Source organism: Procambarus clarkii, chromosome 52 (assembly GCF_040958095.1).
Source record: "Procambarus clarkii isolate CNS0578487 chromosome 52, FALCON_Pclarkii_2.0, whole genome shotgun sequence".
Taxonomy (NCBI): Eukaryota; Metazoa; Arthropoda; class Malacostraca; order Decapoda; family Cambaridae; genus Procambarus; species Procambarus clarkii.
The window spans coordinates 29,710,284-29,734,464 of NC_091201.1; the positions used below are offsets into that span (position 1 = coordinate 29,710,284).

The window sequence follows — 24,181 nt, forward strand, 5'->3', positions numbered from 1 at the left end:
TGCTAACCAGCATATATACATTTTTTTCTGTCCTCCATGGACAGGGTTAGAGAAGTGTTAAACATATAGTTCAAGGGTTTATTGAACAATCAACCACAGAAGGCGATTCGGTGCTTTTAAAATGCTAAGCTAACCTACATACGTAAATACATAGATACGCAGATTTACGTATGCCCTACATAAAGTGTTTGATGTGTCTTTTACATAGTGTCATTAATGTACATTTACAAAGGTGAAATGTAATTGTGAGCAGTAGAGGTGGAAGGGGGCAGTGGAAGTGTCACACGTTGTTTTGTGGAACTGTAATGGCTGGAAATGACGGTGACTGAGATTTTGTGGTTGCGGTAGTGACTGTAGTACTAGTTAGTGGCTTACCCGTGGATTACCAGTGAACGATTTCGAGAGTGTTACTCTTGCAGCCTGGCATGAGGGGGGGGGGGGATGCTTCCCCCCGGGGGAGTGCCTGCTGGTCTGTGAGGTGTGCGTCTGGTGCCCTTCTCCTCCTCTACCCCGACCAGTAGACAATCGAAACTAGATTGTTTCCTTCAAGGAGTGCCGGACCAACCGGGCTGCGGGCCGCTCCAAGCAACAGCCTGGTGGAAAAAACTCTCACAAGTCAACTCTGGCCCCGGGCCGGGCTTGGGGAGTAGAAGAACTCCCAGAACCCCATCAAGCAGGTATCAACCAGGTAACCACACGAAGAGAACAAAAAATCCAGATTCCGACATATGCTCGGGGGAGAGGGGGGGGGATGTTAATCATCTTCTCCTTGCATTACGTGGGCCTACTCTGCTGGTAGGCACCGAGACTAATGGACCAGTCGTGGGTCAGAAGCCTTGTACCCCTTTATGCACGATTCAGTCCTCATCAATGCTGCACTAGGCGCAGCGATCAATACCATTGAACAGTGAAGTTCAACCCGTCCTCCTGTTTAGATAAAATCTATTGTGACGGTCGTCAATAGTCATGAATTCGTACGTACTTAGCTTTTAGACAGTAGTATACTGACACGTAAGGAATTCTCACTCGTAAGGACTCGTAAGGAATTATAAAAAAATACGCTAAAAACAAACTTAAATATTCCTAGGCTTAGTATAGCACACATATGTACTATATTAGGCCTTAGATATCGTGTATTAGGCCTAGGAAGGTTATCGTGTATTAGGCCTAGGAAGGTTAGGTTAGGTTAATTTAATTTAGTTTGTCTTTACAAACACAAGTAAAAAATAGATTTCCGTTTGTTTCCAACTCAGTAGTGCCGATTGCTACTTTCTAATTGCGTTGTAGGTGGGTATATGTACTATGGGCCTCATCGTTACTGTAAGTACTACCACAACATGGGCTGTGCACATGACTCTTGCCTCCCAAAATCCTCCTAGAAATTCCACCAGCTGTAAGTTCGACATCAAATTTCCTATTGAAATTGAAATAGAAATAAGTTTATTGAGGTAAAATACACACAAAGGGATGAGGTAGCTCAAGCTATTCTCACCCCGTTCAGTACATCGTGTTAATACATACATAGACACACATCACAAACAATAAACGTATTACCCAACATTCTGAGAGATAAACATATACATTTCCTCCTTTACACAAGTAAATTTCCTATTCGATGAGTGTGGTTACGAATCAGTCGTAAAGACGGATTTAATATATGCAAAGAAGAAGAGTATTTCAAACTTTCAAAGTGTCGTCAGCGTTGCCAAAAAAAGTAGTTTAATGCAAAGACGCCATTTTTGTTAACTATTCTTATCATTTTTATATTTTAAATTATGTGTGCGTGTGGGGTTGAATGAACATGTACTCACCTAGTGGTACTCACCTAGCTGTGCTAGCAGGGGTTGACCTTCAGCTCTTTGGTCCCGCCCCTCAACTGTTAGTCACCTGGTGTGCAGGTTCCTGAGCCAATTGGGCTCTATCATATCTACACTTGTGTCCAAGCATGTATGTATACCGAATATGTAAGGGACCCATGTATAATTCCATGTGTGTGTATTTAAACATATGTAGGAATATATTTGCATAACCTAGGTACGATTGAATGTATACAAAAGTATGTATATTCGTGTATATCCGTGAATGAGACGAGAGGTCAGTGTCGTCTGACACAACTGTCAATCATGTCAACCAACAGTGGCGAGGACGCGGGTCACGCCCGCCCTCACACACACACACACACACACACACACACACACACACACACACACACACACACACACACATCCAGCACATTTCTGCACTTCACCGCCATAAACACAAACTTTCCCCCTCGCTTGAAACGCAAGACGACCGCAACCCGCCCATCCTCTGAACCCTAAGGTATATACACATATATACACATTTAAAACATATATACGAAATAAACTCAAATCTAGAGATAATGAGGTTCATAAATACGGAGACTTGGACTGGTGTTGGGTTGGAGTGAGACACAGAGGGGCGGCGGCGTCACAGGTTGACCAACTCCCAGTGAGCGAGCGACCTTGCTTGAGGGTGTGTGTGTGGGGGGGTGGGGGGATGGGGGAGGGGGGGATGAGGGGAGGGGGGGGGGAGGGGGGAGGGGGGGCAAGCCTGCTGGACATGGGGGCGACTCGAGCACTTGGAGGTGGTAATGATGGCCGTGTGTGTCATGGCGCCGGGTTGTGGCCGCGCTTATGTAACACCTTTGTCGCTCTGGGTAGAAATTGTATATATATATATATATATATATATATATATATATATATATATATATATATATATATATATATATATATATATATATATACAGTATATATATGACAGTGTCAGACCACAGAGGAAGAATTGCAACAGGAATTTCCTTAAGTACTTTCGTATATTAATACATCTTCAGAAGGAATCATTCCTTCTGAAGAAAGTACTTAAGGAAATTCCTGTTTCAATTCTTCCTCCGTGGTCTATAATTTGCTTATAACGCCCCAGTCAACGGGCGAGGGTGGGACGGACACAATCTCCCGCATTTTCCTCATCTTTAACAAACTGGGGATATGGGGCTAAAATTTCTGGAAGTAAACTGTTTGTGTGTGAAATATTTACACACACATTTCTTGAACATTTGTTAAAGAGTTGTTTCATGTATCTGATCAGATCTAAAGCATCATAGAGCATCATCTTCACATGGAGCCGGTCGGCCGAGCAAACAGCACGCTGGACTTGTGATCCTGTGGTCCTGGGCTCGATCCCAGGCGCCGGCGAGAAACAATGGGCAGAGTTTCTTTCACCCTATGCCCCTGTTACCTAGCAGTAAATAGGTACCTGGGTGTTAGCTGTCACGGGCTGCTTCCTGGGGGTGGAGGCCTGGTCGAGGACCGGGCCGCGGGGACACTAAAAAGCCCCGAAATTATCTCAAGATAACCTCAAGAAGATCATCAGGTAATGTAAGCTGCCAGAGATACTTATAACTAAGTCTAAGCCAAGCAGCAGCAGCATCTAAGAGTCTGCTCATTGTTTTGGATGATACATGGTTGGGGTGGCTCTTCCTGCATTATATACTGGCAGATGGAATGGCAAATGTAGATTTCACTTTGCCTGAGATCTATAAGGTTCTGTTGAAGTTCTTGGGGAATTATTGTTCTCAGGCTACTTATACGTAATTTTGACCTTTTTTTTGAAGGACTTTTTTTACACCTTATTTTGACCTTTTGGGAAGGACCCAGGAGTTTTAAACTGCGGTACACACAGTTAGTTTAGTTAATTTATTATGCACCCCATACCCATCTTGTGGGCGGTAGTGGAAAGGGTTACAGAGGCACATAATGGGCTCAGGGACTGAACCCCACAATTCATTTAGCTAAGCTAGTTACAACTACGTTACTACAACTACAACTACGTTACAAGTTACTACGGTACACACGCATTTAAAAATGTTTGCCGAAGCAGATAGTCAATATAATATAAATTGAAGCATTCATATTTACAAGCTAAGTATAAGACGAATGGGGCCTGGTGGCTGAAAGGACAGTGCTCGGGATTCGTAATCCTAGGTTCCGGGAATCGACCCCCGGCGATGGCGGAAACAAATGGGCAGAGTTTCCTTCACCCTGATGCACTTGTTTACCTAGTAGTAAATAGGTACCTGGGAGTTAGACAGCTGTTACGGGCTGCTTCCTGTGTGTGTGTGTACGTGGAAAAAAACAGTTGATTGACAGTTGAGAGGCGGGCCGAAAGAGCCAAAGCTCAACCCCCGCAAGCACAACTAGGTGAATACAAATATATATGTATTCTGCCCGAAACGCTTTGCGTAATAGTGGCTTTAGGCATTGTATGTACTAGCTCTATCTATTAATCCAAAAAACTTTGTAAAATCTCTTTATGTATGTACCTTACCTAAATAAACATTTATTTATTTATTTATTTAAATAAACAAAAATAAATAAATAAATATGTAAACACGTATTAAAATTACACCAGTTACCCGTCAAGTTTCCCTTCACCATTTTCTATAATATTCCTCCCACGGATTCTTATTTTTATTGGAGAAAAGCGACCGCAACAAAACCACGTAAATCTTTACATTTTGTTAACGATCTTACATACACCGCAGTACTGTGTCTTCCCCGCACTACACGAGGGATTACAGGGTCTAAGTCTGAGGAGTCGACTCTGCTTCACTACTAAACCGGATAGACTATGCAGTCTCCGTGGTGTAGTGGTAAGACACTCGCCTGGCGTTCCGCGAGCGCTTTGTCATGGGTTCGTATCCTGGCCAGGGAGGATTTACTGGGCGCAATTCCTTAACTGTAGCCTCTGTTTAACGCAACAGTAAAATGTGTACTTGGTTGTAACAACGATTCTTCGCGGCGGGGATCGTATTCCAGGGACCTGCCCGAAACGCTACGCGTACTAGTGGCTGTACAAGAATGTAACAACTCTTGTATATATCTAAAAAAAAAAAAAAAAAAAGAGGATATCGCTTGGAATGAATTAAAGTTGCAAACCTTCAGGGATTTGTCTTTCGGTATAGCCTAAAATCACTGACAACTGAGTATTCATTTTGTGTTGAAGAGTGTAGCTGTATTTCCTTCAATGCAAATATGTTTATGAACATATTATATATATATATATATATATATATATATATATATATATATATATATATATATATATATATATATATATATATATATATATATATATATATATTAGTATATTTTGGTAGCAGTCTTTCCTGTAGACATATATTATTAAATATGACCGAAAAAGTAAGATTAATAATTCTAACACGAATTTTCTCAATCTTTCGTACATTACGCTTCACTGTTGGAGGTAAATCAAAAATCACTTCTCCAAAATTCATTTTTATTTCTAGTCTGACGCGACACGGGCGCGTTTCGTAAAACTTATTACATTTTCAAAGACTTCACAAATACACAACTGATTAGAACGTATCTCTGATTTTATATCTACATTTGAGTGAGGTGGGAAGGGTGATGTGGCATTAACACAAGACAGAACAGGAGGGGATATTAATAGGGTATAATATATATATATATATATATATATATATATATATATATATATATATATATATATATATATATATATATATATATATATATATATATTTTTACAAGGTATATACACACTACATCATTTATAATTAGATTCCTTATCTGTGAAACATTGCGTTATATCATCTAAAGTAGACATTGTAAACCCCAAATGATATATTGTAGTTATATATATTGATATATTATGTTAGAAATATATGTAGCAGACATAATAGAGGAAAAATAGATTGGTTAGAAAGGCGGGGTCCAAGACCTATTGGTTTGATTCTGCAGACACAAATAGTAAATACACACACAGACATATCCTGGAGTATGCGGCTCCAGCATGGAGTCCATATCTAGTCAAGCATAAGACTAAGTTGGATATGGTTCAAAGATTTGCCACCAGACTAGTACCCGTTCTGAGGGGCATGAGCTACGAGGAGAGACTACGGGAATTAAACCTCACTTTCCTGGGAGACAGAAGAATTAAGGGGAGACATGATCACCACATACAAGATTCTCAAAGGAATTGATAGGGTAGATAAAGACAGACTATTTAACACCAGAGGCACACGCACTAGGAGACACATGTGGAAACTGAGTGCCCAAATGAGCCATAAAGACATTAGAAAGATTTTTTCAGTGTGAGAGTAGTAGACAAATGGAATGCATTAGGAAGTGATGTGGTGGAGGCTGACTCCATACACAGTTTCAAGTGTAGATATGATAGGGTCCAGTAGGCTCAGGAACCTGTACACCATTTGATTGACAGTTGAGAGGCGACCCCAAAGAGCCAGAGCTCAACCCCGCAAGCACAACTAGGTAAGTACACACACATACACACTATCTCTCACTCTCTCTGTCAAACACCCGGCTGTTAACATGCCTTCAAGCGAGAAAGCAAATCATCTTAGAAAACAGGAGCACTTATAAAAAGTGGAAGCTGGAGAAAACGGAGTTGTGGTGGAGGTGGTGAAGATGGGAACTCGTGGAGACTGTGTTACATAAACTAATGATGGAGGTGGATGATGGACAACACCTGTACGAGAAGGTATCCACACGAAGGAGATTCTAAAACTCGGTCTCCTGTGCACCAATTATATTCTTCAATCAAGTGATGTCCTAAGATAAGACAGACAAGGCAGCCAATAGCTGCACGAATTAAATCTGAAATTGAACTAGACCTGGTTATTCCAACGTCTTGTTTTCAAAACCGCAATATCTCAGGAAACTTGAGTAGCCACAAGAGAAGTCACTGACACTCAGAGGGCAGAAAGCACTAATATAAACAATATGTTTAGAACAGAGAATTATACATATACACGGACAAGACAAAACATTCACCAGACAGTATGATAGTGTAAATGCCAGAATTAGGCTGGGATATCATTACTTACGGCAAGTGGTGGCAGGTATTCAATCTTCCAACAGTGACCCCTCTAATGGTAAACTATGTGAACAAGAGCTGCGGGACGTGTTTCTACACAACTGTCCTTGGGAATGCCCTGTTATCGACGATTTAAGACCAATATTGCTCACGAATGTTATACTTTATTCTGTAGTATGTATATATGCTGCTGAGCATTGTAAATGTGTAGCCACGTCTGTGGTAGAAAATAATAATAAAAAAACTATATTCTCGTGCTCTACCCAAAGCTTGCTAATGCAGGTTAGTAGACTAGATTGGCATCTTATGATGTTTTAACTAATTCTAAATATTTATTTATTTATATACAAGAAGGTACATTGGGGGTTAAGAGAGTACATAGTAAAGATGATGATTTTTACATTCTTGTAAAGCCACTAGCACGCATAGCGTTTGTCAATATGTCAAGTTCAAGTTCAAGTTCAAGTGTGTTTATTGAAACAAGAAAGAAATACATCTCAAAGGGATAGAGTAGCTTAGGCTATTTCTACCCCCTCTACTTCAAGTCCCTCAAGGGCGCCCCTTGAAAATTCAGTAAGTACAAATAGACAATTAGCATTACAAGAATCCCATTTAACATTGTTCAATATGTCAATATGTTAAGACAATATGACTAACCATCCTGTGAGATTGGGATATTATATGAACTTACTAGATAGCTCTTGGCCATAGCATAGTGTAGTAACACTCCTGTGTTTACCTAAGCTTAATAAAAGTAATGGATAGGCTGACTGGTAGATGGTTGAATAGGCTACATGGTGGCGGTGGTGGTAAATAAGCTACATAGTGGTGGAGAAAGGACAGATGCTGGTGGTGGTTAGAGGAGTACAGATGATGGTTGTTGGTGATATCGCGAGCGTGGTGGTGGAGGAGAGAACTCTACTCTTGCTGGAGATCAAGTTCTGGTGGTGACAGCGATGCAAGTGGAGGGAAATCATGGTGCGCCTACCACAAATAATAATAGTAGCAAGAGTATCATTAGTAGCTACAGCAGTATTAATTACACCGAGAAACACGCACACTGTCTGTTGTTGTTGTTATAGATTCAGCTACTCTAAACAAGTTGCAAGTAGCACGGGCTATGGTGAGCCCGTAACTTACCTGGCACAGGAGCGGGGCAAGTGTCAGCACGGGCTGACGCACACTCTCATCAACCTCACAACTATTACTGTTTACATGTTGGGGAAGGGGAAAGAGGGACTTCAGGTGGACGAGGGGAAAAGGGGTATGGGGTTGGGGGATGCAACAGCAATTACAAAGTATAGGAAACGGCGGAAATAGAGAAACACGAATATAGAGAGAAAACTCTTAAGAGAAAGCGGGGGGAAACGATAGCAGCCACCACGAATGAAGATGATGAGGTACGGGGTAACGACCCATCCAAGCGCGCGCCTACCTAATCATCTCCCCCTCCCCCAAACCCCACTCTCCCCCCCCCCCCCCTCTCGACAAAGTGCCCCGCTGTCATCAGCTGGGAGGCATGACGTGCTGAAGATTTGCTCCTGTAATGGACACTCTGGCGAAAGTATCTTGATTGAAATGCAATTCGCGGGTGTAATTTGGTAACAACGTGATGGAGAGTTTCACCTGAGAACTGCGGGCCCCGCTTACGGAAGGTCAAGACCTCCATCTAAGTGACACGATACAATTATATCGACGTTAACGTCGATATTAAATATAATATTAATAATAATGGTAACACCATAATAATGGTATTAATAGTTTATAGCCAAAATATGAACTTGTATTTCCCTTCCACACCCTCGAGCACATCCCCCATAAGGCTACTGGCTCATGTTGTTGTTGTTGTTATAGATTCAGCTACTCGAAACAAGTTCCAAGTAGCACTGGCTATGGTGAGCCCGTAACTTACCTGGCACAGGAGCTGGGCAATTATCACGGACTACGGTGAGCCCGTAGTGGACTTACCTGGCACAGGAGCAGTGCTGGTACTGGCTCAGTCCAGAGTCTTTAATATAGTCCCTAATTACCTTTGGTTCAGCCCCACCCCTCATGTCTCGTGAATCCGTATAGTCTTAAATGTCATTGGTTCAGATACAATTTTAATAACGCAAGCATACAATAACACAACTGATAAAAGACCTCACCCTCCAAGTAGGCCTCTAGCCCCCCCCCCCCCAAATCACGGGTTCAGTCCCCAGCTCTAATGTAGCCCCACAATATCAGTCATTCACATCCCATAATACCAGATCCGACTCCCACCTCCAAATAAACATGATATAACCCTTTCAATACCAAAAGCTCAGTCTCCATCTTCAACTGTCCCATAATGGCATTTGTATACCTCTCGTTTCTCCTATAGATTTTGCCTTAGTCCCATAATGTGACTGATATCATCATGATGATGATTGATGATGATTAAGCCACCCAAAAGGTGGCACGGGCATGAATAGGCCGTATGTGGAGGCCCTTTTCAGCCATTACCAGTATCAAGAGTTGATACTGGAGATCTGTGGAGGTGTGACTGCACCCTGCGTGACGGGAGATGTCTCCCGTCCACTGATATATTCACAATACCAGTTACCAATACACTTCTCAGCATCTTCAGTTCCCACCCACACTACCCCTGACTCGCTGCCTCATCTTAACACTACTCCAGTTTTGGTCAGCATATAGTCTCTGGTTCACCCACAATTAGCAAATAATTCAGTCACTACAACACCGTGATTCGGGCCAGAATACCTGATTCATTCACCAAAATTTCCTTGCTACGCTCCACAACAACCCATTTACCGCACCACAACTTCCCTGGTTCAGCTTTAAATTGTCACTAGTTCAATTCTCGCAACACTCTTGATTCATTCCCAACAGCACCACAGCTTAATCATTGCGATGCCTGGTTCTGACCCCACAACACTGCTGGTTCTGACCCCACAACACTGCTGGTTCTGACCCCACAACACTGCTGGTTCTGACCCCACAACACTGCTGGTTCTGACCCCACAACACTGCTGGTTCTGACCCCACAACACTGCTGGTTCTGACCCCACAACACTGCTGGTTCTGACCCCACAACACTGCTGGTTCTGACCCCACAACACTGCTGGTTCTGACCCCACAACACTGCTGGTTCTGACCCCACAACACTGCTGGTTCTGACCCCACAACACTGCTGGTTCTGACCCCACAACACTGCTGGTTCTGACCCCACAACACTGCTGGTTCTGACCCCACAACACTGCTGGTTCTGACCCCACAACACTGCTGGTTCTGACCCCACAACACCACTGGTCCTGACCCCACAACACCACGGGTCCTGACCCCACAACACCACGGGTCCTGACTCCACAACACCACTGGTCCTGACCCCACAACACCACTGGTCCTGACCCCACAACACCACTGGTCCTGACCCCACAACACTGCTGGTTCTGACCCCACAACACTGCTGGTTCTGACCACACAACACCACTGGTCCTGACCCCACAACACCACGGGTCCTGACTCCACAACACCACTGGTCCTGACCCCACAACACCACTGGTCCTGACCCCACAACACCACTGGTCCTGACCCCACAACACCACTGGTCCTGACCCCACAACACCACTGGTCGTGACCCCACAACACCACTGGTCGTGACCCCACAACACCTGGATCATGTCAACGCCTGACTGTGCCCAAAACACCAATGACACACCTCCACAATATCTGGCCCAGCCTCGCACAAAGCTGCTTACGGGCTATTCATGCCCGTGCCACCTCTTAGGTGGCCTAATCTTTATCATTCAATTAACAAAGCTGCCTTCATTACTCCCTGACTATATCTTAAATGTTCTCGTCTTCAACGGAAGCGACCATTTAGTTAAGGCCTCGCCTCCTGTCTTCTAAGAGAATCGCTTATCGTTAAAAAGCAACATTTCTTTTAGATTATAACTTTACTGAGCGAGTTAGAAGTTGACCTCATGATCAATCGACGAGTTTTGGAGAAAATCATTTAGAATCAGATGTGAATCTTAGCTCGACGTAGACACTTTTTCTACTATTGAATAGTTTTTGAGAAGGATAATATGATTTGGAGCGAGTAATGTTGATTTTTTGAATGCGAACTCGCTGCTCTGTATTGGTCAATGATAAAATATGTGTAGAATAAGGTTTGATGATACTTTAAGACAAAAAATATGTGTGTGTGTGATTATGAATGAATTAAATAGTACCTGCGCTTCGAGTCCCCACAATGTCTGGCTCAGTATCCAAATACATCGCTCAATCCCCCACAAGAATACAATTTCAGTAATACAATATTTGGAAGTGTGTGCACACTACGAATACATATACAGTATTAAAAAACACACATATACTTGCCTCATGTTGTTAACATTCGTTGGTAGGGTATGACAGCGTATATTCCGCGTATATTTGCAGCAGTACGAAGTAGAACATTTACTGGCGTATATCCAGAGTATACCATACTCTTCGTCCTAGGCATCCTGGTGTACAAATATCGGGTACAATATTCACACGACGCCAATTAAAAATGATCATACCTAAAAAAAAAATCCACACTAGGCTATTGGACAAAATATTTGCCTTGACACGCTTATCTCCTCGACTCTTAGGCACTTGTATCAGGACACATCTGCAGTACACAGACACGATCAAGGGCGCGAGACCTCACAAGAGTAGAGGCGAGAGGGTTTAAAAATGAAGAGTGGTGGAGAGACGCACACACCCTCACCCTCTGGCCGCTAGACGCAAACTGAGGCTCTCCACAGCCACACTCTCTAGCCCCTTCCTTGCCCTCCTCACCAATCACACGATGCCATTTATTTGTTATATATTATTTTTGTTATGTACATATGCCAAAATTATCATCAGAGCAGTACTAACTAATTATATTTGCATGGCAGGGGAAGGTGGCGGCGCAGCAATGGTGTGCGGGTCTTTGACATGTGTTCAAGGGTTTGTTGACAAGGCTGTGAAGAGTCTTGTTCATTCAATGAGGTTTTATTTTACTTCTGGGTACAAGATAACATATTTGTAATAAGATCATGCACACACGCAAGCTATTTACCATGGGTCACGGGGATATTAGAAAGAACTACAGTTTCTTTGTAAAAAAATGGAATCAACTAAGTAGTGAAATATTGGAATCAAGACCACATAATGTATTAAAAATAGACATGTCAATCCTAGCGTTCAAGATCATGTACACTAGTCGACGAATAGGCCTACATGTACACGGGAGCAAATACACACATAGACTACGTATGTTAGACCAATAATGGAGTATGCAATACCACCGTCGATCCCATAACTTCTCAGGCAAATTTGGAAACTGAAAACTGAGGACATTAACTACTAGACTGTTCGAGATATGGACAACCAAGAAAGGATAAACATCTCAACATTAGAGGAAAGAAGGCATAAAGATCACATGATCACTACATAAACATTTCTTGAAGATAACTACATGGTAGACAAAGGAATACAAGGAGACCAGTGACGAGGGGACGAGTGAGACCAGGACGTGGGGACAAGGAGTGAGACCAGGACGTGGGGACAAGGAGTGAGACCAGGACGTGGGGACAAGGAGTGAGACCAGGACGTGGGGACAAGGAGTGAGACCAGGACGTGGGGACAAGGAGTGAGACCAGGACGTGGGGACAAGGAGTGAGACAAGGACGTGGGGAGTGAAGTGTGTGCGTGCTGGGGGAGACTTGTCAGAGTGCCTTAGGCACAAGGAAGATGCAACTTGCATGGCTATTGCTACTCGACTGCTAACTTTCCACCGTCGCCATTATGCAGCAGTTTCCCACTGTCGGGGACATTATATCCATATATAACACATATATATCGACTAACACAACCCGCTCCTGTGCCAGGTAAGTCCACTACGGGCTCACCATAGCCCGTGCTACTTGGAACTTTGTGTTCCCAGTAGCTGAATCTTAAACAACAACTGTCGGGGAACAGGGAGCCTATTATGCTTACCTAAGTCCCCCCCACAGAGCCAAGGGCAAGACTGTCCCACTCTTACCCATCCAATTACTAGCAACTTCCAGCCATGTTCAACTCAATAACCAAATGACGCGCACATCATCTAGTGCGCAGTATGCAAAGTGTAAAAGAATTCTATGAGGCGGAGTTTTGGCTGACTAGAAAGCGCAGTGTGGTAGCCAACCCTCTCTGTCTTTCTTAATAAAGAACACCATTTGTAAATGGCCTTTCTTTAAGTGTGTTGACATAATAGGGTTTGCCATTATTATGAAGAAATCGCTTATGTTGTTCCTGTTAAGTTGGTCCATACAGCCAGCCGTGATGTGAGAGCCTCCAACCCTGCTCGGCTGCCAGACGTCTGTGGGAAGCGTCTCTTGCTTGATAATCACATCATTTGTATGTGAACCGTATCACTTCCTTTTGCTAAGCTGTAGATAGACTCGGGAACTCCAGAGACTGTTCAGTGCGGCTGTAGTCGACACTGGGAGCAACCACCGTTATGTGGGAACAGAATGTGCTGTAGTCAGACGCATCCCGGCGGATACTGTAGCAGTTTACAAGTTTACAAGTTACACAACAGGAAACTGTATTTCAATCTTATTACTGCTTGCAGCTATTTAATAGTTGAATTAAATGTGTTTTTACAGAGATAGGTTAATATAATCACCTAGTTGTGCTTGCGGGGTTGAGCTTTGGCTCTTTGGTCCCGCCTCTCACGCGTTAGTCAACTGGTGTACAGGTTCCTACTGGGCTCTGTCATATCTACATTCGAAACTGTGAATGGAGTCTGCCTGCACCACAGCACTGCCTACATGTGTCAACATTGTTGAGTTTCAACTGTGTGTGTGTTGTATGTGTGTGTGTTTGTTGTATGTGTGTTTACTGTATGTGTGTGTGTGTGTGTGTGTGTGTGTGTGTGTGTGTGTGTGTGTGTGTGTGTGTGTGTGTGTGTGTGTGTGTGTGTGTGCGCGTGCGTGCTACCAACATTTCTTAAAAGAAAAATTAGCATGATATATTTAGGAACCCTATATGGCAAGGTGGGCTTGGGCAGCGGGACGAGGTTGCCAGGCGCATGGTGTTGCCAGACGTACGGGGTTGCCAGACGCACGGGGTTGCCAGACGCACGGTGTTGCCAGTCACACGGTGTTGCCAGACACACGATGTTACCAGACGCACGGTGTTGCCAGACACACGATGTTACCAGACGCACGGTGTTGCCAGACACACGATGTTACCAGACGCACGGTGTTGCCAGACACACGATGTTACCAGACGCACGGTGTTGCCAGACACACGATGTTACCAGACGCACAGTGTTGCCAGTCACACGGTGTTGCCAGACACACGATGTTACCAGACGCACGGTGTTGCCAGACACACGATGTTACCAGACGCACGGTGTTGCCAGACACACGATGTTACCAGACGCACGGTGTTGCCAGACACACTGGGTTGTCTGACGCAGAGCTAACAGACGCACGGGGTTGCCAGACACACGATGTTACCAGACGCACGGTGTTGCCAGTCACACGGTGTTGCCAGACACACGATGTTACCAGACGCACGGTGTTGCCAGACACACGATGTTACCAGACGCACGGTGTTGCCAGACACACTGGGTTGTCTGACGCAGAGCTAACAGACGCACGGTGTTGCCAGACACACGATGTTACCAGACGCACGGTGTTGCCAGACGCACGGTGTTGCCAGACGCACGGTGTTGCCAGACACACTGGGTTGTCTGACGCAGAGCTAACAGACGCACGGGGTTGCCAGACACACTGGGTTGTCTGACGCAGAGCTAACAGACGCACGGGGTTGCCAGGCACACGATGTTACCAGACGCACGGTGTTGCCAGACGCACGATGTTACCAGACGCATGGTGTTGCCAGACGCACGGGGTTGCCAGACGCACGATGTTACCAGACGCACGGTGTTGCCAGACGCACGATGTTACCAGACGCACGGTGTTGCCAGACGCACGGGGTTGCCAGACACACTGGGTTGTCTGACGCAGAGCTAACAGATGCACGGGGTTGCAAGGCGACCAGGGATGACCAACATTAGTTGTCATATGTGCTTCACGCGGTGCTTTACCTGTTTTGTAGTTGTTGTTATCGCTGTTGCTGATGTTGTCTTGTTGCTGCTTGTATGGGAACCAAAGCTGCAACTCCTACCATTCCCTCCATAACTCAACAACCATTCCCTCCATAACTCAACAACCATTCCCTCCATAACTCAACTACCATTCCCTCCATACCACAGAGATACTGATGAAATTCGCAGGGGGCACATGTGGATACTTTCTCCTGGGCACGGGCATGGGGGGAGGGGGACCCATGGTTAGTTGACGCAAAGTTCTGTCCATTTTAAGATTACGAAGGACTAAGAGGGCACGGAGGTCTTAGAGTTGAAGGTAGAGGCAGCGAGGTGGGTGGGGGGGAGGGAGGCAGTGTTTGGGGGTGGGGGGGAGAGTGCCCCCTGCACTAAGGGACGACGAGCCCTGGACACAAGACCGTCAGTACCCGCCCATACACGGAGCAGGGAGGTCACGCCGCTGTGTGTCCCCATCGTGTATCGGGCGACGAAAAACAATTGATTTGGAAGGTTGACAAAGGAGGAGAGAGTCAAGTGTTTGATCCTGTGAAGCAGGTCAGGACCAGTGTGTAAGGTTCTCACGCAGGCTGGGTTTTGTGATAGGCAGATGATGGCAACTACATGGAGGGAGAGACAGAGAAGGGGAATGCAGGTTATAGAAAGAGATAAGGATGATAGTACATAGGGGAGAGAAGAGAGTTGTATTATTATTTTCTACCACAGACGTAGCCATAGATTTACAATGCTAATTAGCATTGTCAGGGCGCCTGACAGCTGGGTGGACAGCACTTCGAATTCGTAGTCCTGAGGTTCAGGGTTCGATCCCCGGTGGAGGCAGAGACAAATGGGCAAAATGTTTCTTTCACCCTGGTGCCATTGTTACCTAGCAGTCAATAGGTACCTGGGAGTTAGACAGCTGCTACGGGCTGCTTCCTAGGGGGTGGGGGTGTAACGAAAAGGAGGCCTGGTCGAGGACCGGGCCGCAGGGACGCTAAGCCCCGAAATCATCTCAAGATAACCTCAAGATAAGATAGCATATATTCATTTTGTTCTGTCCTCCATAGAGAGGGTTAGGGTTAACTGATGCATTACATAGTCAATCTTGGGTACAAGTTTAGTATATCATCAAGTGTTCCAGAACTCAGATAATATTTACAGAGTTCAGCATACCTCAATGGGGCGAAAGTCAGTCAATATGGGACATTCTACAATATAATGTTCAAGGGAGTGCATGTTTTCTCATCCACAAAGTTGACACATGGTGTACTCGACATTTGAGTTTTGAGAAAACCTTCAAATACGTCTATATCCCAAGGCGTATTCTGGCCACTATAACATCACATTGCTGAGTTCTTGCTCTGTGTTATAGTTCCATATATGAATGTCTTCTCGCGGTATTCTTCATAACATTTAATGCTACAGCTCTCAGACCTTTGTGAGTGTGTTGGGTCAGTAAGAGATTTTCATCAGACATTCGTTTAAGTATTCTCTTGGTTATCTTGAGATGATTTCGGGGCTTTAGTGTCCCCGCGGCCCGGTCTTCGACCAGGCCTCCACCCCCAGGAAGCAGCCTGTGACAGCTGACTAACACCCAGGTACCTATTTACTGCTAGGTAGCAGGGGCATAGGGTGAAAGAAACTCTGCCCATTGTTTCTCGCCGGCGCCCGGGATTGAACCCAGGACCACAGGATCACAAGTCCAGCGTGCTGTCCGCTCGGCCGACCAGTTTCCTGGTTGGGAGTTTTTTTTTTTGGAGTAAAGAGGAAGGAGAGGCATAGGTGAAGGGAAGTATAGAAGTGGGAGAGTAGAGTCACGGTCTATGGAACAGGAGACACGCAGGAAGGAAGCATGAGAGAGGGGAGGAGCGACCCATCAGCTACGGTAGAGTGAGCGGTGATGGGAGGGGAGAGGAGTGGAGGGAAGGGGGGGGGGGGCAGAGTTTACATTGGTGAACGCGGTATAAACCGTCAACACCTATGGTTCCATCCACGGTCCCCCCCCCCCCCCCCACTGTGGGTGAGAGACCTGTGGGAGTCAACTGGTCACGCTCCCACACCCGCTGAGCCGAGCTGTGGGAGCAATGCGGTCATCTGCATATAACATAAGGTCACTCGAAGTTGATTCCTCCCGTAGATTATGAGGTAATCGTCCCCCACACATGACCCCATCGCCACATACAGTCTCACTCATCCCCATTTCTTCATCACTCTACATATCCCTATTCCTCTCCACATTCCCACCCATTCCTGTTTCACATCTCTCCCATCTCCCTGCATATCTTCCCCATGGTGCTATTTTGGGTCCTATACCATTCGTTCCAACCCATCCCCATCTTAATATCCCTCATTTCTCCTTCCGCCCCCCATGTCCTTAGCTCTCAGTATTCCCATTCTCTCCTGCGTCTCCATTCCTTCCTTCCTGTATTCGTCAGCTCTCTGTCCTCATTCTTTCCTGTGTCACCCAATTATTGTCAAGTCTCCTCCAATCACCTCCTCCCTCCCTCGCTTCCTCTCCCCCACACCCATTATTCTCTCACCATGGAAGACCAAGAGGAACGGAAACACGGGATAAATAGTGAATTAATGGGCAATCAACGCGACTGTTGCTTCAAGCACGACGCACGGCGGTCGGCCCCTGTGACGGGGAAGAGGAGCAACGACCAGGTCCTCGACCAAGAAGGAAGAGATCAAAACAGGAGACCGAAAATGGTTCTTGATCTTCTCTTAAATAGCCCCCTTGCTTCACCCCCTAGTGTGTGAGGGCTGACTCTGCCCTGACACAGTACTCAAGGCTCGGGTGCCAGCACTACAGAGAGCGACCCAACAAGGTGGTGGGGGAGGACTAGGCCAGCCAGGCGCCCAGGATGATGCTGGAGCCTCAACCCATCACCCGTGTCAAGGCTCCGGCGTAATGGCGCCTCCCTACACATGTGCCTCTCGGGGGGCTCTCACCGGGGAAGGTTCAGTCATCAACACGCACTACCTACAGTACTAATAATAATCATAATTATTGTTATTATGATAATAAGAATTATAATTATTTAGCGCTGGTGTAGTGGTAGCGTCTGCGGCTGACTATGCCAAGGTGGTGGGTTCGCGCCCCCCACTCTTGCCCTGGTGGGTTTTCTCCTCAATAATAATAATATTATTAATAATATTGACCGCCATACTGAAGTTTCCGTTGCATGAGCGGGACAATCTCCACGATGACGTCATCTGAAGTGCTTCAAATTACAGAACATGTTTTTTTCTTCTGCAACAGGATGGCAGTGAGAACTTTCACTCAATGCCGTGCATCAAGCATCACATCACAGATGAGTGGATATCAACACCAAAAAACATGTCCAATATAGATTTCAAGCATGCCCGGAATACTGCAGATTATTGTCAAGAGAAACTGCAGTTCTCGATTTTAGCGGACAATTTTCAATCCACGACTTGAGAATGGTCCAGGACGGACCGAAACGTCGTCGTCTCTTCACCATCTTCTTGTGTGTGGTCTGGTCAACATGAACAAGTCGAACAAGGGCCGTGACGAGGATTCGAACCTGCGTCCGGGAGCATCCGGACGCAGGTCATCTGGTCAACATACTTGAGCCTCGTTATTGTGACTCATCGTCTGCAGGCAAATAGGTATCCAGTCTTGTGCAAATAATAATAATAATAATATTAATAATAATAATAATAATAATAATAATAATAATAATAATAATAATAATAATAATAATAATAATAATAATAATAATAAGAAGAAGAATAAGAATAATAATAATAATAATAATAATAAGAAGAATAAGAATAATAATAATAATAATAATAATAATAATAATAATAATAATAATAAGAAGAATAAGAATAATAATAATAATAATATTAATAATAATAATAATAATAATAATAATAATAATAATAATAATAATAATAATAATAAGAAGAAGAATAAGAATAATAATAATAATAATAATAATAAGAAGAATAAGAATAATAATAATAATAATATAATAATAATAATAATAATAATAATAATAATAATAAGAATAATAATAATAATAATAATAATAATAATAAGAATACGAATAATAATAATAATAATAATAATAATAATAATAATAATAATAATAATAATAATAATGCAAGGCGTGAAGAACAAAATATAATAACAAGAGTATATAAGACTCTGCAAGTAATAAACCAGATCTATGATAAATTACTCCCACACATACTTGGGATTCCTGTCCTCGGCCACACTGCTCGGCCAAATTTGGTCGAGTGTGAGTGTTTGGCTGCCGGCCAAACACTTCAACACTTCAATAATATTGTAATTAACTGGCAAATAACGTACAATTATGTTCAATAAAAGATATAAAATCCCGAATTGCTACAGTTTACTGTACAGATGACGCCCATATTGAGCTTGCAACCCTCCAAGCAACCTTACAATTGACGCCTACGTTAAACAAAACAAAAGTTGTTGTTGTTATAGATTCAGCTACTCGGAACAAGTTCCAAGTAGCACGGGCTATGGCGAGCCCGTAACTTACCTGACACAGGAGCGGGGCAAGTAGCACGGGCTATGGCGAGCCCGTAACTAACCTGACACAGGAGCGGGGCAAGTAGCACGGGCTATGGCGAGCCCGTAACTTACCTGACACAGGAGCGGGGCAAGTAGCACGGGCTATGGCGAGCCCGTAACTAACCTGACACAGGAGCGGGGCAAGTAGCGCGGGCTATGGCGAGCCCGTAACTAACCTGACACAGGAGCGGGGCAAGTAGCGCGGGCTATGGTGAGCCCGTAACTAACCTGACACAGGAGCGGGGCAAGTAGCACGGGCTATGGTGAGCCCGCAGTGGACTTACCTGGCACAGGAGCGGTGCGTGGGCGAAACAACCCAAGAGAACTTGGCAATAAACTATTAAAAGACTGAAAACACACCACACTCCACCACCAGAAAACCTTGACCACTCGGCCACACCAATACATTATGATAACGAGATGAGAACCTCGGTACTAGGTACTTCCTTCAACAAATCCACAAGGGCCGTGATGAGGATTCGAACCTGCGCCCGGGAGCATCCCAGACACTGCCTTAATCTTCTTAATACTTCCTCCCCCAGAACGGGTGCTGCGCTCCCTCGTTAGTAGTGACCAGTGACATTACTTTTTTGCCTGTGTGGTTAGTCACCAAGTCGTGTTTACGAGGTCAAGTCGTGTTTACGAGGTCAAGTCGTGTTTACGAGGTCAAGCCGTGTTTACGAGGTCAAGTCGTGTTTACGAGGTCAAGCTGTGTTTATGAGGTCAAGCCGTGTTTACGAGGTCAAGTCGTGTTTATGAGGTCAAGCCGTGTTTACGAGGTCAAGTCGTGTTTACGAGGTCAAGTCGTGTTTACGAGGTCAAGTCGTGTTTACGAGGTCAAGCCGTGTTTACGAGGTCAAGCCGTGTTTACGAGGTCAAGTCGTGTTTACGAGGTCAAGCCGTGTTTACGAGGTCAAGCCGTGTTTACGAGGTCAAGCTGTGTTTACGAGGTCAAGTCGTGTTTACGAGGTCAAGCCGTGTTTACGAGGTCAAGCCGTGTTTACGAGGTCAAGCTGTGTTTACGAGGTCAAGCTGTGTTTACGAGGTCAAGCTGTGTTTACGAGGTCAAGCCGTGTTTACGAGGTCAAGCTGTGTTTACGAGGTCAAGCCGTGTTTACGAGATCAAGCCGTGTTTACGAGGTCAAGCCGTGTTTATGAGGTCAAGCTGTGTTTACGAGGTCAAGCCGTGTTTACGAGGTCAAGCTGTGTTTACGAGGTCAAGCTGTGTTTACGAGGTCAAGCCGTGTTTACGAGGTCAAGCCGTGTTTATGAGGTCAAGTCGTGTTTACGAGGTCAAGCCGTCTCCCTCCCCACCACCAGGAAGCAGCTACGTAACAGCTGTCTAACTCCCAGGTACCTATTTACTGCTAGGTAACAGGGGCATTCAGGGTGAAAGAAACTTTGCCCATTTGTTTCTGCCTGGTCCAGGATTCGAACCTGGGCCACAGAATTACGAGTCCTGGCGCTGTCCACTCAGTTATCAGCCCCCCCCCTGTGTGTGTGTGTGTGTGTGTGTGTGTGTGTTTGTGTGTGTGTGTGTGTGTGTGTGTGTGTGTGTGTGTGTGTGTGTGTGTGTGTGTGTGTGTGTGTGTAATTACCTAAGTGTAATTACCTAAGTGTAGTTACAGGATGAGAGCTACGCTCGTGGTGTCCCGTCTTCCCAGCACTCTTTGTCAAAAAGGTTACAGAGGCACATAATGGGCTCAGGGACTGAACCCCACAATTCATTTAGCTAAGCAAGTTACAATCTTGATGGGGGGAAGGAATGGTGCCCAACCACTTGGACGGTCGGGATTGAACGCCGACCAGCATGAAGCAAGACCGTTGCTCTACCGTCCACTCCAAGTGGTTGATAACCAAGTGGTTGTGGTTGATGTGTGTGTGTGTATCTCCCCCGATCTATCTATCTGGACCCTCGATCACTCTCTACCCAGGAACCATGAATAATGCAGGCAGCCGCAGTTTGGCCGCGGACAAATATGTAAACGCGCAGACTGCAGACACCAATTTGCATGAAGGTGTCTAGGTAGCGAATGCTCCAAGTGGAGGCGCCTTAGATGGCTTAGAGGACGTTTATGTAGCAGAGCTAAGATGGCCGAGGCGTTTAATAGCCCGACCTTGTCTGAGAGGCAGCACTGTGGAGGAACACCAAGTTGAGAGTAATCTTTCAGATGCTGCAGGATGCCGTAGGATGTTGTAGGATGCTGCAGGATCTGATCATACGAGATAAAGTTCTCCCGTAAGTTTCGTAAGGGTTTCGTAAGAAACCCTTACGAAACGCTTCTAGGCGTCAGACCAATAGTAAAACTGAATTTTGGAGAATTAATATTTTTATTACAACCGACAGTGATGAAAAATATAAGAAATACTGAAAAAATTCGTGTTAGAATTATTTATCTTCCTTTTTTCGGTCATATTCAACAACATATGTTTACAAGAAAGACTGCTACCAAAATATACTAACACATATATATATATATATATATATATATATATATATATATATATATATATATATATATATATATATATATATATATATATATATATATATATATATATATATATATATATATATATATATATGTATGTGTGTGTGTATGAGAGTCTTAATATTAAACAAGCAGATGATTAAGTTAATACATTAAGCAAATAAGGTCCACACAATCTTATACATCATGCAAGGTACACCAGCAAATTAATAAATAAATATTAATAACTAAACCAACAAAAAAAACACTAACACAAAGCACACGATGGTACAGTACCAGCAACAGTGAGCCAGTACACGATGGTCCAGTACCAGCAACAGTGAGCCAGTACACGATGGTCCAGTACCAGCAACAGTGAGCCAGTACCAGCAACAGTGAGCCAGTACACGATGGTCCAGTACCAGCAACAGTGAGCCAATACACGATGGTCCAGTACCAGCAACAGTGAGCCAGTACACGATGGTCCAGTACCAGCAACAGTGAGCCAGTACACGATGGTCCAGTACCAGCAACAGTGAGCCAGTACACGATGGTCCAGTACCAGCAACAGTGAGCCAGTACACGATGGTCCAGTACCAGCAACAGTGAGCCAGTACCAGCAACAGTGAGCCAGTACACGATGGTACAGTACCAGCAACAGTGAGCCAGTACACGATGGTACAGTACCAGCAACAGTGAGCCAGTACACGATGGTACAGTACCAGCAACAGTGAGCCAGTACACGATGGTCCAGTACCAGCAACAGTGAGCCAGTACACGATGGTCCAGTACCAGCAACAGTGAGCCAGTACACGATGGTCCAGTACCAGCAACAGTGAGCCAGTACACGATGGTCCAGTACCAGCAACAGTGAGCCAGTACACGATGGTCCAGTACCAGCAACAGTGAGCCAGTACACGATGGTCCAGTACCAGCAACAGTGAGCCAGTACACGATGGTCCAGTACCAGCAACAGTGAGCCAGTACACGATGGTCCAGTACCAGCAACAGTGAGCCAGTACACGATGGTCCAGTACCAGCAACAGTGAGCCAGTACACGATGGTTCAGTACCAGCAACAGTGAGCCAGTACACGATGGTCCAGTACCAGCAACAGTGAGCCAGTACACGATGGTCCAGTACCAGCAACAGTGAGCCAGTACACGATGGTCCAGTACCAGCAACAGTGAGCCAGTACACGATGGTCCAGTACCAGCAACAGTGAGCCAATACACGATGGTACAGTACCAGCAACAGTGAGCCAGTACACGATGGTACAGTACCAGCAACAGTGAGCCAGTACACGATGGTCCAGTACCAGCAACAGTGAGCCAGTACACGATGGTACAGTACCAGCAACAGTGAGCCAGTACACGATGGTACAGTACCAGCAACAGTGAGCCAGTACACGATGGTCCAGTACCAGCAACAGTGAGCCAGTACACGATGGTACAGTACCAGCAACAGTGAGCCAGTACACGATGGTCCAGTACCAGCAACAGTGAGCCAGTACACGATGGTCCAGTACCAGCAACAGTGAGCCAATACACGATGGTACAGTACCAGCAACAGTGAGCCAATACACGATGGTACAGTACCAGCAACAGTGAGCCAGTACCAGCAACAGTGAGCCAGTACACGATGGTCCAGTACCAGCAACAGTGAGCCAATACACGATGGTACAGTACCAGCAACAGTGAGCCAGTACCAGCAACAGTGAGCCAGTACACGATGGTCCAGTACCAGCAACAGTGAGCCAGTACACGATGGTCCAGTACCAGCAACAGTGAGCCAGTACCAGCAACAGTGAGCCAGTACCAGCAACAGTGAGCCAGTACCAGCAACAGTGAGCCAGTACCAGCAACAGTGAGCCAGTACCAGCAACAGTGAGCCAGTACACGATGGTACAGTACCAGCAACAGTGAGCCAGTACACGATGGTACAGTACCAGCAACAGTGAGCCAGTACACGATGGTACAGTACCAGCAACAGTGAGCCAGTACACGATGGTACAGTACCAGCAACAGAAGGGCCAATACACGATGGTACAGTACCAGCAACAGTGAGCCAGTACACGATGGTACAGTACCAGCAACAGTGAGCCAGTACACCATAGTCCAGCACCACCAACAGTGAC

The 24,181-nt window shown here is 45.1% G+C and overlaps 1 protein-coding gene across 5 annotated transcripts in view; it reads right to left on the minus strand.

Annotated features, from left to right (window-relative positions):
- LOC123749340 (serine-rich adhesin for platelets) overlaps positions 1-24,181 on the minus strand; it is a 159,867-nt gene that overhangs the window by 124,662 nt on the left and 11,024 nt on the right. Inside the window, exon 1 of one of the 5 annotated variants that reach the window (XM_069304602.1) lies at positions 11,269-11,647. The exons of the other annotated variants lie outside the window; for them this stretch is intronic. Within the exon in view, the coding sequence (XP_069160703.1) occupies positions 11,269-11,273 (5 nt within the window). The 5' untranslated portion in view covers positions 11,274-11,647. Of the gene's footprint in view, positions 1-11,268; positions 11,648-24,181 lie in introns of those variants that run through there. 5 annotated transcript variants of the gene reach the window in all.